Source organism: Mugil cephalus, chromosome 15, assembly GCF_022458985.1.
Source record: "Mugil cephalus isolate CIBA_MC_2020 chromosome 15, CIBA_Mcephalus_1.1, whole genome shotgun sequence".
NCBI classification, from domain to species: domain Eukaryota; kingdom Metazoa; phylum Chordata; class Actinopteri; order Mugiliformes; family Mugilidae; genus Mugil; species Mugil cephalus.
In genome coordinates, this window is record NC_061784.1 from 16562067 (window position 1) to 16576575 (window position 14509).

At 46.4% G+C, this 14509-nt stretch overlaps 1 protein-coding gene across 4 annotated transcripts; it reads right to left on the minus strand.

Moving 5' to 3' along the window:
* Positions 1-19: 19 nt before the first annotated feature.
* On the minus strand, positions 20-14305 carry dtx2 (deltex 2, E3 ubiquitin ligase). Of its 4 annotated transcripts, none has more exons than XM_047607895.1 (9): positions 13724-14301; positions 11857-12445; positions 10300-10358; positions 6945-7208; positions 5723-5790; positions 5462-5629; positions 4706-4867; positions 2545-2634; positions 20-1215 (listed from the first exon to the last, which is right to left on the minus strand). In XM_047607895.1, the coding sequence occupies exons 1-9, from the start codon at positions 14031-14033 to the stop codon at positions 943-945; spliced, it is 1983 nt and encodes a 660-aa protein (XP_047463851.1). In that variant the 5' UTR covers positions 14034-14301; the 3' UTR covers positions 20-942. The 4 variants fall into 4 exon arrangements, with proteins under 4 accessions (XP_047463851.1, XP_047463853.1, XP_047463855.1 ...); XM_047607897.1 differs by having other exon boundaries at positions 6945-7031; positions 13724-14299; XM_047607899.1 differs by lacking the exon at positions 2545-2634 and having other exon boundaries at positions 6945-7031; positions 13724-14305.
* Positions 14306-14509: the final 204 nt, after the last annotated feature.

Genomic DNA, 14509 nt, shown 5'->3' on the forward strand with positions numbered 1-14509 from the left:
GTTGAGCTATATACGAGTTAAAAAAAAAAAAAAAAAAGAAGAAGAAGGAAATCTCGTCTTTTCTCGCAGACGCGGAGACACGAACATATCAAGTGACAAAAAATAAAACAACACAACAATGGCTGCTGAATCCCCTCCACCATCATTAATACTGCAGATCCCGAACAAATCAGCAGGGAGTTAAATATAACATGATCAAATCTCACCACTTTTATTTATGGCATTCGTGGACACAACTTGTATTTTTTTTTTTTTTTTAGTGTTATCTTTTTTTTTATTTTTTTAAATCATACTTTAGTTTCATTCATAGTTTTTTTTTGTTATTTACAACACTGCAAGTATTGCCCGTTCTCATCAAATACGCTAATATATACTGACTTTGCTACTTGAATTTGTGCCACTGAGCTAAACACGAAAGGTTTCGAACTGAACGAGTTCCCAATTTTGAAAAAAAGCAAAGCTCACGGCCCTTTTACTCGGAGGGGGAGGCGGCCACGCGCCTCGTCAGAGAAACACACCGTCGGGACTAAAGTGCTTAATGGGATTTTTTTTATCCCCTGGTGTAGGTTCCCATTGCCATGGCAACCGAACGTGGGGATACAGATGAGGCTCGACGGGGAAATAAAACGAAAACGCAATCTGCAGTTTGTGGAGGTTTGATGAAAGAGGCTGAGGAGCCTTTTTTTTTTCTTTTTTTTTCTTTCTTAAAAGTTCAGCCTCTTGGAGCACGGTGAGAACAGACTCTTGTCAGCATCTCCTCTTTATTTAGCTCGCTCTTCGCCCTCCGTTCACTCGGTGAGATGTGGGCAGACATTATTAACAGACAGAGGTTGCAGGGAGTCCGCCCCCCCCCCCCCCACCACCCCCACCCCGGCCACGGGGGAGGATTTCAAAGGGTTAACTTGGTGGTTAGAGGTGAGTGGAAGCGTGTGAAGCTGCGACTTAGCTGCTGCTGCCGCCGCCGCCGCCGCCGCCGCCGCCGCCCCCTCCTGGAGGTTTGAGGCAGCCCTCTGTCACGCCCTGAGAGGCCAGCTCAGACAGAACATTGTCCAGGTAGTTGGGGTCGGGGTAGCCGTGGCCCGACAGGTTGGACATCATCTCGGTCTTGTGGTGGATGCCGTTCCACACCACGGTGTCGGGCTCCCCCGTGGTGCTGGACGTCCCCACGGTGAAGATGAGGCGGCGCATCCACGCCACCTTCAGCAGCTCCAGCACCTTGGAGGCGGAGACACGAGGCGCTGGGGTTAATTTAGCCCACGATGGATTAATAACTTCTAAAATCACAACGCAGAACTCATTACCAACATGCACCAATCAGGCATAACATTATGACCACCTCTCTAACATTGTGTAGCGCCTCCTAAACAGCTGTTTGTCAGCGAATGGACATGGACCTTCCTGTCCTGTGGTGTCTTGTGACATAATGTTGCTAGTGGGGGGATCTTTAAGGGGAGGGTCCTCTGTGGATCGTCCCACAGACAGTTGATCAGTTTGGGATCTAGTGAATTTAAAGGCCAGGTTTTTTTAGTTGTTCCTAAAGCGTTTTTGTGTGTGTGTCTGCATCCTGCTGGGGATTACTGCTGTCATCAAGAAGCTATGGGGGTGGTGGGGGTCTGGTCTGGTCTAGGTGGGTGCTACATGTCTAAGTAACATCCACAAGATTGATACCAGGTCCAAACGTTTCCCAGGAGAACACTGAATTCTAACAAGATGGTTTAAATGTTATTTACTTCTCCTGTCAGCGGTCATAATGTTGTGGCTGATCAGTGTATATAACAGAAAAATGTGTCAAACTAAATCTTCAACAACTCTGACTCCAACTGATTTATTGAAAAGTTGTCTATCCAAGAAAACTTCATGATTAGAGGCAGAAACCTAATGACACTATTTGAAGATATTCCAGGAGATTTTACTATTTTCTAAATTTAAACTATTTTAGATAATAAACGCTTCTTAAATGTAAAGTAAAAGCAGGTGTTGCGGTCCCCTCCTTTGTGTTCCCACATGACGGAGAACATCCCTCATTAAGCTCTGCGCGGAGGCCTATTAAAGAGCCAGATGAGACAGGAAGCGGGAATGAGATTAGCGCCGTTAATCACCAGATATTCCGTTAAACTGACGGAAGCGCGACGAGCTCCCTCCACGCCGCTCTGACTGCTGTTTACCGCTCTGCGTGCGTCCAATTTGTGGATATTTTCATTATCTCAAATCCACGCAGCGCAGGAAACGGCCCACCGGGGACGGGCGCGGATAAAAACTACGACTGGAATCGGCTAATCCAATTTTCCGTCGGTGAATTAGCGAGATTATTTATGGGGGCTGAAGCGTGGAGCGAGCAGCAGATGAGCTGATTCACCGTAGAAAATACACAACTTCGTAATGAACGTGAAACATCCGTAATTTAATTAAACTCCTGGAGGAGTGTCGGAGAGTTTCGGGTAAATGGCGTTGACCCGTGTGCAGCTGTGGGAGGATAGAAAGGCTTTGTACATTTTTTATGCATGTGGAAGTGTTAATTGTGGCGACTTGTTGTTTTCCTTTTACCTTCCTCCCTTTGTCGTTGTCCGGCAGAAAGCAGAAGCGAGGGAAGCCTCTGCAGGTGTAGGGCTGTCCTGGGTTGGGATGCTCGGGGCCCTGGAGGAGGAGGAGGAGGAGGAGGAGGAGGACGACACAGACCGACTGATGAATGGGAGTTTAGAAAAGTGTAATACCAGAGATCGGCTGGAAACAATGAAATAATCTAATAACGGAGTTTGTGGATTGTTGAGGCCGGACCGACAGCTCGATACAAAACGCATTTAAAAAGTGCAGCTCGGTGGAGAGCGCGTCTCTTCGCCGCGATCCATCGTCGGACGCGGGAAGAAATGAGGCTTTTCCCAAAAGGATGGAATAAAGAGGATGTCGGTGGAGCGCTCGCACAGAGGGGAGAAGAAGAAGAAGAAGGATGTCTCATAGTTTGAGCCTCGACATCGATCTGGTAAAAAGGTTCTTTTGGGAACCCCGTGGGTGCAGACGGTGGGTTTTCCTCCCATCGTCTTCTCACAGGTACAATAACTAACGTCAGGGACGAGACGAATGAATAAATAACTTAAGGTTCATTTAAGGCACAGCGGGACACAGACGGAGAAACCTCGGCACGTCCCACCACCCAAACAGACAGATACAGACACTCGCATGACGCGCGTTCAAAAGTTTCATTGTTGAAAGTGAAGCACAAAGTCTCTGCAGGGTTTGATGCGGAGCTATAAACTAGACATGGGCGGATGAAGGAAGCCGTGTGAAGCTTTTGAGGTTTCTTCCTGATTGTACTGTAAAAAGATTAAAAGTTTTACAGCCTCAAAGACGGACACTAGCAGCCACGAACTTCCAAATGATTCAGATTCCAGATCTTAGAAAAAAAAAAAAAACCCAAGCAATGAAGTCGGTCTTTAGCCGCTGTGTCTTCATTCTGAGAATCCACATTTAGTTGGAACGTGGTTCAGGTTGATATGACAGATTTTTTGTTGAGATCACAGGTATTTCAACATCTGGACGTCTGACTAAAGGTTTCTGGGAAGCAGGGAGGGAACGAATGATCCGAAATAGTCGGTGTCTCATTGTGACGTATGAAGCCTCAAGCGTCCTGTGATCACAGAGATTTGACAAAACCTCGACGCAGCGTTTCACACCAGTGCACTTCGATAGAGTCAAACAGGCGTCTCACTAGCTTGTCGCAAAATAAGGGCAATATTTCTAAGTTTCGATACATGTTTCCATTGAAAAGTGCCTCTCGTTAAGTCGTAAAGCAAGACTTCACTTTGAGGACGATGGACTTCAAATGAACTGGTCACATGACCCCCTGCAACATCTCCGGTGACGCCCAGTGATGAGGAAATAAGACAGAAGTGTTTCCAATGCACTTCTAGATCAATACGCCTGAAAAACCACCTCATGAGGGCGTAAAAAAAGATTCAGCAATATTTGAGAGGCATTTTGAAATGTAGGTGTTTCCATTAATGTGACAATCAGTGTCCCATCTCTAGTGCAATATTGTGTTCTGCAATAAAGTGACTTCACTGCTCATTATTTTTCACTTTTTATACCATCTCACTATGCACAAGCACAACGAACAGGGCTGATCATGTTCATGTTCTGAAACAGCACTAGATATCAATCCACTGTTTTAACCGTTTAAGACCTGAACATCCGCCTGCGCAAAAAACAAAAAAAGCAGGCGGTATTCGAATTACCGTAACTCACCGATGGACAAAATTAAAAGTGCGGCTGCCATTACGGTAATGATGGCGCACCGCTGCTGTCGGCTGCATGTGTAGACCCAGGAAGAGAGTGTGTTGTTAGTTATACCCTCGAGACGTCACGAATCTCTTCCAGACAAAAACACAACTTCCCAGCGTTCAGCCACACTTTGAATTTTGTCACCGTGCGTTACGGTAATTTAAATACCGCACGCTTTAACTCGTCTCCCACGATACGACAGCAGTGGTCACAAGTTACTCAAGACATAGTTATATTTTCATGCAGCTGCTGTGACTGGATCACTGAGGACACATGTTAATATCGGGTCTGAGCAGGCGGATGGTGAATGAATCATTTATTTGGGCTGTTGGCGTCTTTCTGACAGTCCTCTCTCCTCATCACGGCCCGTCTGACAGTAAAACTAAAATAAATGTTAACGATCTGACCGCACAGCTGCCCCGGTGCGTACCTGGATGCCCGGCGGTATGCTGTAGATGATCTGGATGGTGCCACAGTCCGGGTGTCCCGGCAGCGACTGGGCAATGCTGTAAATTTCCATCTTGCCTTTGGGCTGCGTGCCCGTCTTCTCCCCGTAGATTGTCTTGCATGAGGGGCACTGCAGGCTGCCGTCCTAAAGGAGGAGACAACGGGAAAGTGAACGGATCGATGCAAACCAGGTGAGCGCTGATCAGATATTCATCGATCGGCTCCTCCGTCTTTCGCCGGTCCTTCTGTCACCGAATCACCGGTCGGTCCAAATCACTGCACATCACTCAAATGAGACCTCAGCTGTGTTCACCTGTCCTCTAGGCTGGAGGGACGCGATCAGATTGAACAGGGTGGATGTTAATGCCAGATCTGAATGGGAACATAAGCTCAACTTCCTTGTTTTTTTGCTCATGTGCAATTACCCATATCTCAGGTTCTCACATTCTACACTTTCATGGGATTTTGCAGGATGCAGCCAAACTGAAGCACAAACACATAAAAACGCAAAAAAATTCACTAGATCCCAAACTGATCAAGTGTCTGTGGGATGATCCACAACCCACGCCCATTCTTTTTCTATTTTTCTAACACGTAAACGTCCCCACGGGCGTCATCTTATCTCACGTCTGTGAAACTAACGGGCTACTTCTCAGATGAGTCCCTTCACGTAACAGCATTTAAATCCCGCGCGACTCCGCCGATAACATCTCGTCGCCAGCTGGCGCCGGAGCTCTACCTTCGTCCCGTTGTTGTACATCGCCAGCATGCAGAGCATGTGCAGGGTGTGGCCGCATTTGATGAATTTCCCCACAGTGTCCGGCAGGATGCTCTGGGCTCCCTCCTCCGCAGACGGCGTCTCGTATCCGGACGGGTTGGACAGTTGGTCCATGCAGATTATGCAGTCCTGGGAGCGGCGGGGATGTTTTGTTACAGGCTTTTAAGGCAAAATTCGAGAACTTGTCTTTTTTGCAAGTTGACAAAGCGCTGAGGAACTCACCTCATCCGGCACCCCGGCCACCACCTCCATGTAGCGCTGAATCACCTCCTCGGGTCTCTGAGACGTGCCTGGGAGCGGGACAAAAAGGAGGAGACGGAAAGTAATGAATGAGCCAAGCAGCTCCCACAAACACATGAGATAACCCCAATTTACAATTCGCCCAATCTCTCTGTTGCACCTAACATGCCTACAATGAAAAATGGAAAATGGATGATGATGGAGCGATGGAACGAACAATGCAGTTTTGATGGGGCGGCGTTGGGGACGGACGCGATGCCGCTCCACTCTCTCGTGCGAGCGTCGAGTCCGTTTAGGAAGCCGAGCTCTAGCCGCCTTCGCTGCATCCAGCGGCTTTTTGCACATTTTGACAGAAGTGCTTTTGGAGGATGGCAGGAGACCGGAGCGGGAGCGGGAATCGGTTTACGGCGACATGAAGTTCGGCAAACGGACGAACAAAGCGCGGAGGACAATTCAATTAGCAGAGATGCACCGAAAACACACACTGCTCCCCTTTTTTTGCGTCTAAGTGCGTCGGGGTGATCTATAGTATCTCTGTAGGCTGATTTATTAGAGCTGGCTACATAATGTAGAGCTGCACCTTAAGATTATTTTTATTGCTGACTAATCTCTCGGTTATTTCTTCTATAAATAAATATTAAAAAACACAACACACAATGATTCTGCAGCATAAGGTGGTGACAAATATTCTTACTTTGTCTGAGCATCCAAGTCGTCCAGTATTAGAATCTGAAACTGTCAGTTTTTTATATTGTTAGCATACTATTATATAACTTAAATATCTTTCTGTTAACTTTCTGGACACTGAATTTCCCTCGGGATAAATAAAATATCTATCTATCTGTTACTTCTCAACATATTTGTTCTCATACCACGCACCTGAAGTTAAATGTTCTAGAGCCACAGTAACGGTTCAAGGTTTTCAGACGCCGAGCACCTTCTTCTCTAAAGCGAAATCTAACAGAAGGCGAAGCCGGACTTCAGCGTCGGTTGTCCCCGAATTTCAAAACCCCGGTTCAGTGTGAGCACCTCCCGTGAGTGAACGAACGAATGAATGAATGAAAGCCGAGTTGATGGAGGGTGAAATGATGTTCCTCAAGCCTGTGGCGATGGGGGAAAAAAAAAAAAAAAAAAAACGTGGAGCAAAGAAGGAGACGGATGCAGAAGAAGAGGCGGAGTAAGGGCTGGTGGGTGTGGTAGCTACCTCTCCTGTGCTGCCTCTTTGCTCTCCTAACTGAACTGCTGCTGCTGCTGCTGCTGCTGCTGCTGGGGGGCCTGCTGGGCCTGCTGGCTGGGGGGAGGAGAGGAGGAGGAGGAAGAGAGAAAGGAGCAGGCTGCTGATGCTGCTGCTGAGGTTGAGGCTGAGGCTGTTGCTGCTGCTGCTGCTGCTGCTGCTGCTGCTGAGGGAGGGGGGCAGAGGTGAAGTGCACGCCGAGTCCCACTGCTGACATCAAAATGGAGGCCATGCCTGGAGCAGGGGTGGGGGTGGGGGGTTTGAAGGTTTGAAGCGGGACAGGGTGGGGTGGGGTGGGGGCAGAGTGGGGCGGGTGAGGGTTGAGAGCAAGGTGGAGATATATATGCGGGAGCAGAAAGGAACAAATCAAAAAAGGTATGAGAAATGTAGCAGCAGCCGACGCCTCCGCCCGCGACCCCCGGTCGTCCACACACACACACACAAACACCGAGTCAGATATCGAGAGCTTCGTGAAGCCACGTCAACCCGGCTGGTGTTTAACAAATGGTTTGTTTTCTGATCTGGACTGACGGTGTGGAGCTAGAACTAAATATCAGGCGGTTTAGCCTCCTTCAGCACCGACCCCAGCTCCGTAACTGACGTACACCTCCCCAGAAACGTAGCTACGCGTCGCAGCGACGCAGGCCACGAGAGCTGTGATCGGTCCGCTTGGCGGTAGCATATTTCCGCTTTAGTATTTCCATCTGCTCATCCTTGAATTGATTGTTTTGGACTAATAAAGAATTGATAACTGAGGAGGTTTGGAGTTACACGAATTTGCGTTTGTGTGACTTGTCTTCGGCAAAATTTCGGCAAAAGTTTCAGCAGTGGGAGTGGAAACAAAAATTTACCCGTCTGGCAAAAGAGACACGGTGCTGACTGGTGTTTAGGTGATGTTTTTACAGGGTGAGTCAGGCTGATGAGTGCACAAGTATAAATTGCTCACACTGGTGTAGGCTACGTGCGTAAGCTATGGCGTCTTGGTACAGCAGCGCCATAAAAGAGCCTTTAGGCAGTAAAGTGAGAGGAATGACTGATATGACGGGTTCAATCGTTGGCACGACTGAGGCTGATTAGTGAAAGGATTTAGTGTCTGGAAAAATAATATTTTACTAATGTAAAGTTAAATTTATAAACAGAAACCTATATGAGCAGTTTTGAAGCTCAAAGCGCCACTGGCGGCCGCCATCTTGTCAGTGACTGACTCCACATTAGTCAAAAGTGGTCAAAGCGACAGGCAGCTAGAAACCTGGCCTTTCATCGCGACTGAACTCTAATCTGTTCAGATTCGTTTTAATTTTACCCCATTTTAACATTTTAATGGAGGTCTGTGGGGATTGGTTGTTTTTTTTGTTTTGTTTTTTGGAAGCAGGAACTGCAGCCTCTTTGGTTACTGCTTAGTTTATGGTGGTCAGAGTTAGCTAATATAATTTTTTACAGCTCAAAGATGCACATGTCTTTTATAATAGTTCTGATGATGTCAGATGACTGATATCCTCACACTAGTTGAAGGTCAGAGGTCAGTCACATGCAGTGCAACGTTGATGTAAACATCCACAGAGAAGAGTGATATTCTGTAGAAGTAAATGAAGCCTCCAGTATTACAGTAGTACTCATTTTATCTGATTGACTAAACTATCAAGTGAGCGGCGTATGAACTATTTCATAGCTGTACATTTGGAGAAGATAGCTAGTTAGATACTTCATTCATCCCGTGGGAAATTCTGTACGACACCACACCAGTGACCTTCCATTTTAAATGATTCACCGAAGTCTGAGTTCTTTGCTCCCCTAACTAATGAGGTTCTGGTCCTCCAGCTTCTCCCTGGCCGACTGTATTGATCCGGTCAGATTAACCACAGCCCAGAAACGGACTTACAGTTATCTCATATAAAAAAAAAAAAAAAAAAACTGCAGGCAAATTCCTCCACCGCAGGAAAAATACGTGACCACGTGCCCTTTGAAGGTGAAAATAAATGCTTTAATTTCTCTGGTGAATATTTCTATTGAAGTTCCTTTTTTAAATTCTGTGAAACAATTAAAATCCCACGATATCCCATTACTTTTTTTTTTTTCATAGCCGTGTCTGATAAATAATGCACACGGCTATATCTTATTAATAGCCTGGTGTAGCCAGACTGAATTCATTTGGATTTCATTATAGGGCACGTTTCAACCGATGCAGAAGAAGGAAAAAAAAAAAAGCAAACAAACACATTTTGCTTGCAAATTCAACTCCAGGGCGCTCAGATGATGCGAATGTCTACGTTGCTTATACTCCTATTTAAAGCCCCGTCTGAATTACGTGATTGGCCGAACAGATCTTTGCCGGAGTTTCCCAAAGGAGAGAGTCCAGATCAACTTTTGGAGAAGTTTGTCTTGTTGAAGAAGGTTACAACCAACAAAAATATCCCGAACAATCATTTCTGGTTCACATTTAAACAAGATGAAATGACAAAAAAAAAAATGACTTTGCATTATGTTGGCACCAGTGAGCTGAGCAGAATGAATATGCAATGAATACGTCCTATTCGAGGAACTTGTTTCGAGGCAGATTTGGCCTCGTCTTCGCCGACAAGAATCTAAAAATCTTTACGGGGTCGATACAGCGGGGATCTCCGACATATTTCGAGTGAGCGCGCTAATGACAAAGACAACCATCTGTCGGGCGTCCTCCGATTCTGACTGTTTCGATTTTAGGAAATTAAAACAGCAAGTCTGAAAATAAAATGTGAGGGAATCCTGAGGTGTCTGTGAAACATTTTTCAATGTCGATGAATTCTTTATATAAGCATTGAAATTGTATGACGGGGCTGCAAGCTGTGTCTGAATGAATGTATTCTATTTTCTAAAGACGCACTCTGATGAGAGTATTAGAAAGATCCCCCCCTTCCAATATGTCATTTCGCCTCCAGACATCAATCAAATATCAGTGTCGGTTGAGCTGTGGGACAACAGCTGTCTTCCAGGATCGAGACCGAAAGCTGAAGCTAATCACACTTTTGAGTCCACGGCCAAGGAAATCTGTGTAGGCTCACAAAGAAAAAAAAAAGAAACGCCTGCGTGGAGGTTGTTTTCATGTATACTGCTCTGACAAGCGGCATGATACGGGCAGTCTTTCTCTGACGCTTATTTTTTATTTTTAACCGCTTCTCTTCTTGCTTTTTTTTCCCCCCCAGACATGTCATTCCTAAAGAGACCGACACTCACGGGAAAAAATATAAAAAAAATAAACGTGTCTAAAATACTAACAAATAAAACTCAGGGCCGACTTGAAAGCGTGGCGCAGAGAGAACTGAGGAAGGATGGTTAGTGACCCGTTTACCTGCCAGGGCAGAGCTCACGCTGGTGGAACCGTTCAGCTGCACGGAGATGGAAGGAACACTGCAGAACAGGAAACACAGACAGAGACGGGGCAGTCGGTAAAAACAGAACTGCTGCAGTTTTCAATCCACTTCACAGCGTTTTATTAGGACGACAGGAAAATAAAGATCGGGGCTGTGAATTAACTGCAAGGGTTCATTTAACTTTACCACAGTAGATTGTCCAGAAAGTGACTAATTATTCATCTCTGAGATTGATTAACGAGAACTGGGCATCGGCTACGTGCGCGCGCGTCAAGTAGGCAGCGCGTCTCAAAAGTCAATATGTCAATGGATGTGCGCCCGATGCATCTGTTCACTGCGCAAAAAAACAACCTTCGAGGAAAAGAAATGAGCAGCTGTCATTCCTCAAGTGTGATGGAGCTCTACAGCAACTATACCTGCTTCGTGGCAAAAACGGTCGGATCAGAATCTGAATTTCCCCAGAGCTCAAAGTGTCTGCATTGGCTGAGACAAAGACGAATCTGTATGTATTTGTTTTGTGTTTTTTTTTTTTTAAGTGGGGGCAGCAAATCTTTACAATTTAATCTGGAGCCAGTAAACGTTCAGGACGTTTTCTTTATAAATTACTTCAATGCTTCACTGACAAAAACTGCTGCGTGTCGAGGCGTTAAGAGTCTATTCCTATTTTCGCAGTCGGGGAATCCTTTACTCTAACCACCGACATAAAAAACAGACGAAAAGCAGACGTGTGAAATCACTGCGTGGATGTTTTAGCCGCACAGATGACACGGCAGCACAATGGGAGGAAATGTGTTGGTGATAACGCTGCTAATCTGGAGTCCAAAGGAATCAGTGGGCCGTGTGTCGTGTATTCTAAAGCTCCACCGCGGCTGCAATAACCACGCTGAAGCCGTGGTGCAGCATGATTACAAAGGAATGAACAGCGTAAGAAAAGAAAACTTTTTTTTCTTATATTTGGACACTTATATTAGCATTAGCATGCAGAAGCTATCGCATGTGCTGCCTATTAAATTAAACACACTAGTATGCTTCTCGTAAATTCCACACCGGTTGCACTCTACTGGGCAGTTACATAACATTTTACACAAGGTTATAAATAATAGGAGCACCTTGAATACCATCAAGCGTAATGTGAGCTTGGTGGAAAACATCCAAACCACAACTACACTATTATTAATTTCCAGTTGCCTGAGAAGAGGCTAAATGAAACGTCACGTGAAAGAAAATTAGAGCCCAGAGAATGTGTGAGTGAACTGCTTATTGATTATACAGTTTAAGTCTTGGAAAGCGCTTTTCATGAACAATAAGAGAAGAAGGGGGGGGTCAGAGATGACACAGACAAGAGTCAGTCGGGAAACGAGCCAAAGCAAACATGCCAGTGAAGAACTGGACTGACAGATCATTCCTGTTCTACAGGACGGGTCAACACGGAGACCGACAGGAAAGTCAAAGAGGAAAGGGAGTGGAGACCGTGGACGACCATATGTCACACATCTCTGGACACAGAGTCAGAGAAAAAAACGCGGGACACCAACCTTAAACCATTGGCACTGGTAGAGTGGGTGAGAAGCGGGGCTGAAAGTTGACTCCCAGAGGTCGGTGGAGGCCAGGGGCTGCCCCAGGACATGCCCCCCACGGAGAGGGGCCTCCTGGGGTAGGGCGAGTAGACCGAAGCAGGGTGAGCCGCTGCGGCCCTCCCTGTCCCTTGCAGGCTGGGCCGGTTGAGATTGCTCGACGAGAAGGAATGTCGCGAACGGCTGGGGATGGGTCCTGTGCTGCTGTGGCTCAAGCACTGCTGGCAGGAGCAGGCGGGGGCTGAGGGGATGGCCGGGGGGCCGGCGGAGGCCAGCGGGTAGGGGAGGTTGCACTGCCGCCGCACCTGCCGTCTGAAGCCTGACGATTTGTTAACTTGGGCCAGAGAGGTGAGATCCACTATGTAATTGTATCCGTGTGGACCCAAGTCCGCCGTGCCCTGGCGGGCCTGATAACTGTGCTCCAGCAGGATAGACGTTCGAGTCTCGTACGGAGTCCATCCCCCCTCATCGTTGGCCCACTCCCAGTAGACGCCGCTGCCGAGGCCGGAGGACTGAGCGAATAGAGACCGGCGCACTGACCGAGTCTTTCCTGCAAACACAAAATACAGTATAAGTTACAAAAAAACAATAAATAAAACCTATATGTCAGTGAAGGTTCTCAGTCGTCGAGGTCATGATATATGACGACCTCGATATGATATAAAATAGCCATAACAGGAACTGGACTTGCTGGATTTCTTGAAGACGTTTCGCCGCTCATCCAAGTAACTTCTTTTATTAAGAACATCTGTGGTGGGCGCTCACTTGAAACTCATATAACTAAGGTCTGATAATCACCTGTAATCGGAGGAAATGTTTCTTAACTCGCTGTCTTTCCCAATTACCGATACTCTAACGATCCAGTAATGAGCAGAGACAGAGAGTCTCAGGGTGGAGATTCTAAATCTTCCAGGTCATGGCGTATCCACAACACAAGCTGAAACAAGGGCAACCTGACTCGTAGGGCTTCTTCGAGATGCTGTGTTACTGATCCAAGCAGCTTCTTGCGGGCAGTTTAAATAGAACAATCTGTGGGTGTCATCTGCTAAAAGAAATTGCAAGACTAGGGTCTGTCAAGGACCAGCTACTTTACTTATAATTGGAGGAATCTGTAACAGGTTCAGGTGAAGAAGCTAATTAAGTAAGTGGAGATATGTCTTCAAGAAATCTTGACATCGTAACCCGTCCAATTTTAAAAGTGGGACAATTAAAAAGGAAAGTGCCCAGTTCTTCAACAGTTACGAACATACACACACGTCAGCAATGTAAACGTTAAGTGCCACTGTGTAAACCGACTCAGTTCAGGTGAAAATCCTTTTTTGTTTTTGTTTGTTGTGATTGTTTAGAAGAGATTATGTCCTTCTTTCAAACTGCTTTGGCTAAAGAACACTTTATTAATTTAATATAATAAAGGGCACAAATTGGAATAAATACATACATAAAATAAATGTAAAAAAAACAAACACCTGGTGAGGAGTAGTGCAATGGCTGAACATTATACACAATATATACATTTGGGTGCAACAAAGCAATGCTGATTCTTAAAGCGTTAACCACGGGAGGATTCATAGCAGGGATATATGAAGGAGCTAACAGGCTAGACACATTTAAACATGTCGTTAAAACCGTATCCTTAATCTTGGTTTGCATCTTTGTAAACACTCACAACAACAGCGCCCCAGAAAGCTAATGCTAACAGGCTAACGTCAAAGCCACCGGGGCCCTGGTACGTTTCAAAGACTTCGAGGCAAAAATGGTTAAATATGATAACGAATTAAGACGGGGGGTGTGTAGTGTTAAGTGTGCTCAAGTGTGGTTATATGTTCACCCGTGTCCTGCCGAAACTGCTTCAAGCTTGGTATGTCAATGAGGTAAGGCGACAGGCTGGGGTCTGACTGTCCGAGGCAGATGCTCGTTGTGCCGGGTCCTCCTCCTCCTCGGCCCCGCGGAGACAGACACCGCTCGATGTGGGCGCTCACTTGGCCGCTGTAGGGCCGCCAGTAGCCCAGGTCGTCCTGCCATTCCCACACCGCTATCATGGGCTGGGATTGTCCGACGGTCCCGTGCGGTGCGGCAGACACGGAGGGCCCATTTCTGGAGCCGTTCACTCTGGCACAGGAACCAGACACAATCGCCATGATCCGCCGAGCTAGCTCCAAGCTAACAAGAGCTCCGAGTCAGTTAGCTGCTCAACCGAATGTGGCTACGACGAAGACAAAGTCTGGCCAGCTGGGGCTAGCTTGGCTCGCTAAAAGATCCCATTGTAAATTTGTTAACACGCCTGTGAGGAAGATACGAGGCCGAACGATAAGCAGCCCAGGTAAACTCTGGAGAGCATGTTGACAAAAGCTGCTGCGTTCAGGAGGCTACACGGCTAGCTAGTGTTAGCTTTGTGACAGCGTTGCTAGGGATCCAGCCTTCCCGACTGCTGCCTTCAGGAACTATCGGAAATGACGGTATGATGATTGATCTTTATTTTTGTTTGTTTATTTATTTATTTAGTCGTTGCAGACACACACACAAAAGCTAAAATCATACATTACTTTGAACATTCTAAACATTAAACATAATTAAAATAACCTCCGTGTAAAAGAGTCTAAAATTGTTTTAAAAA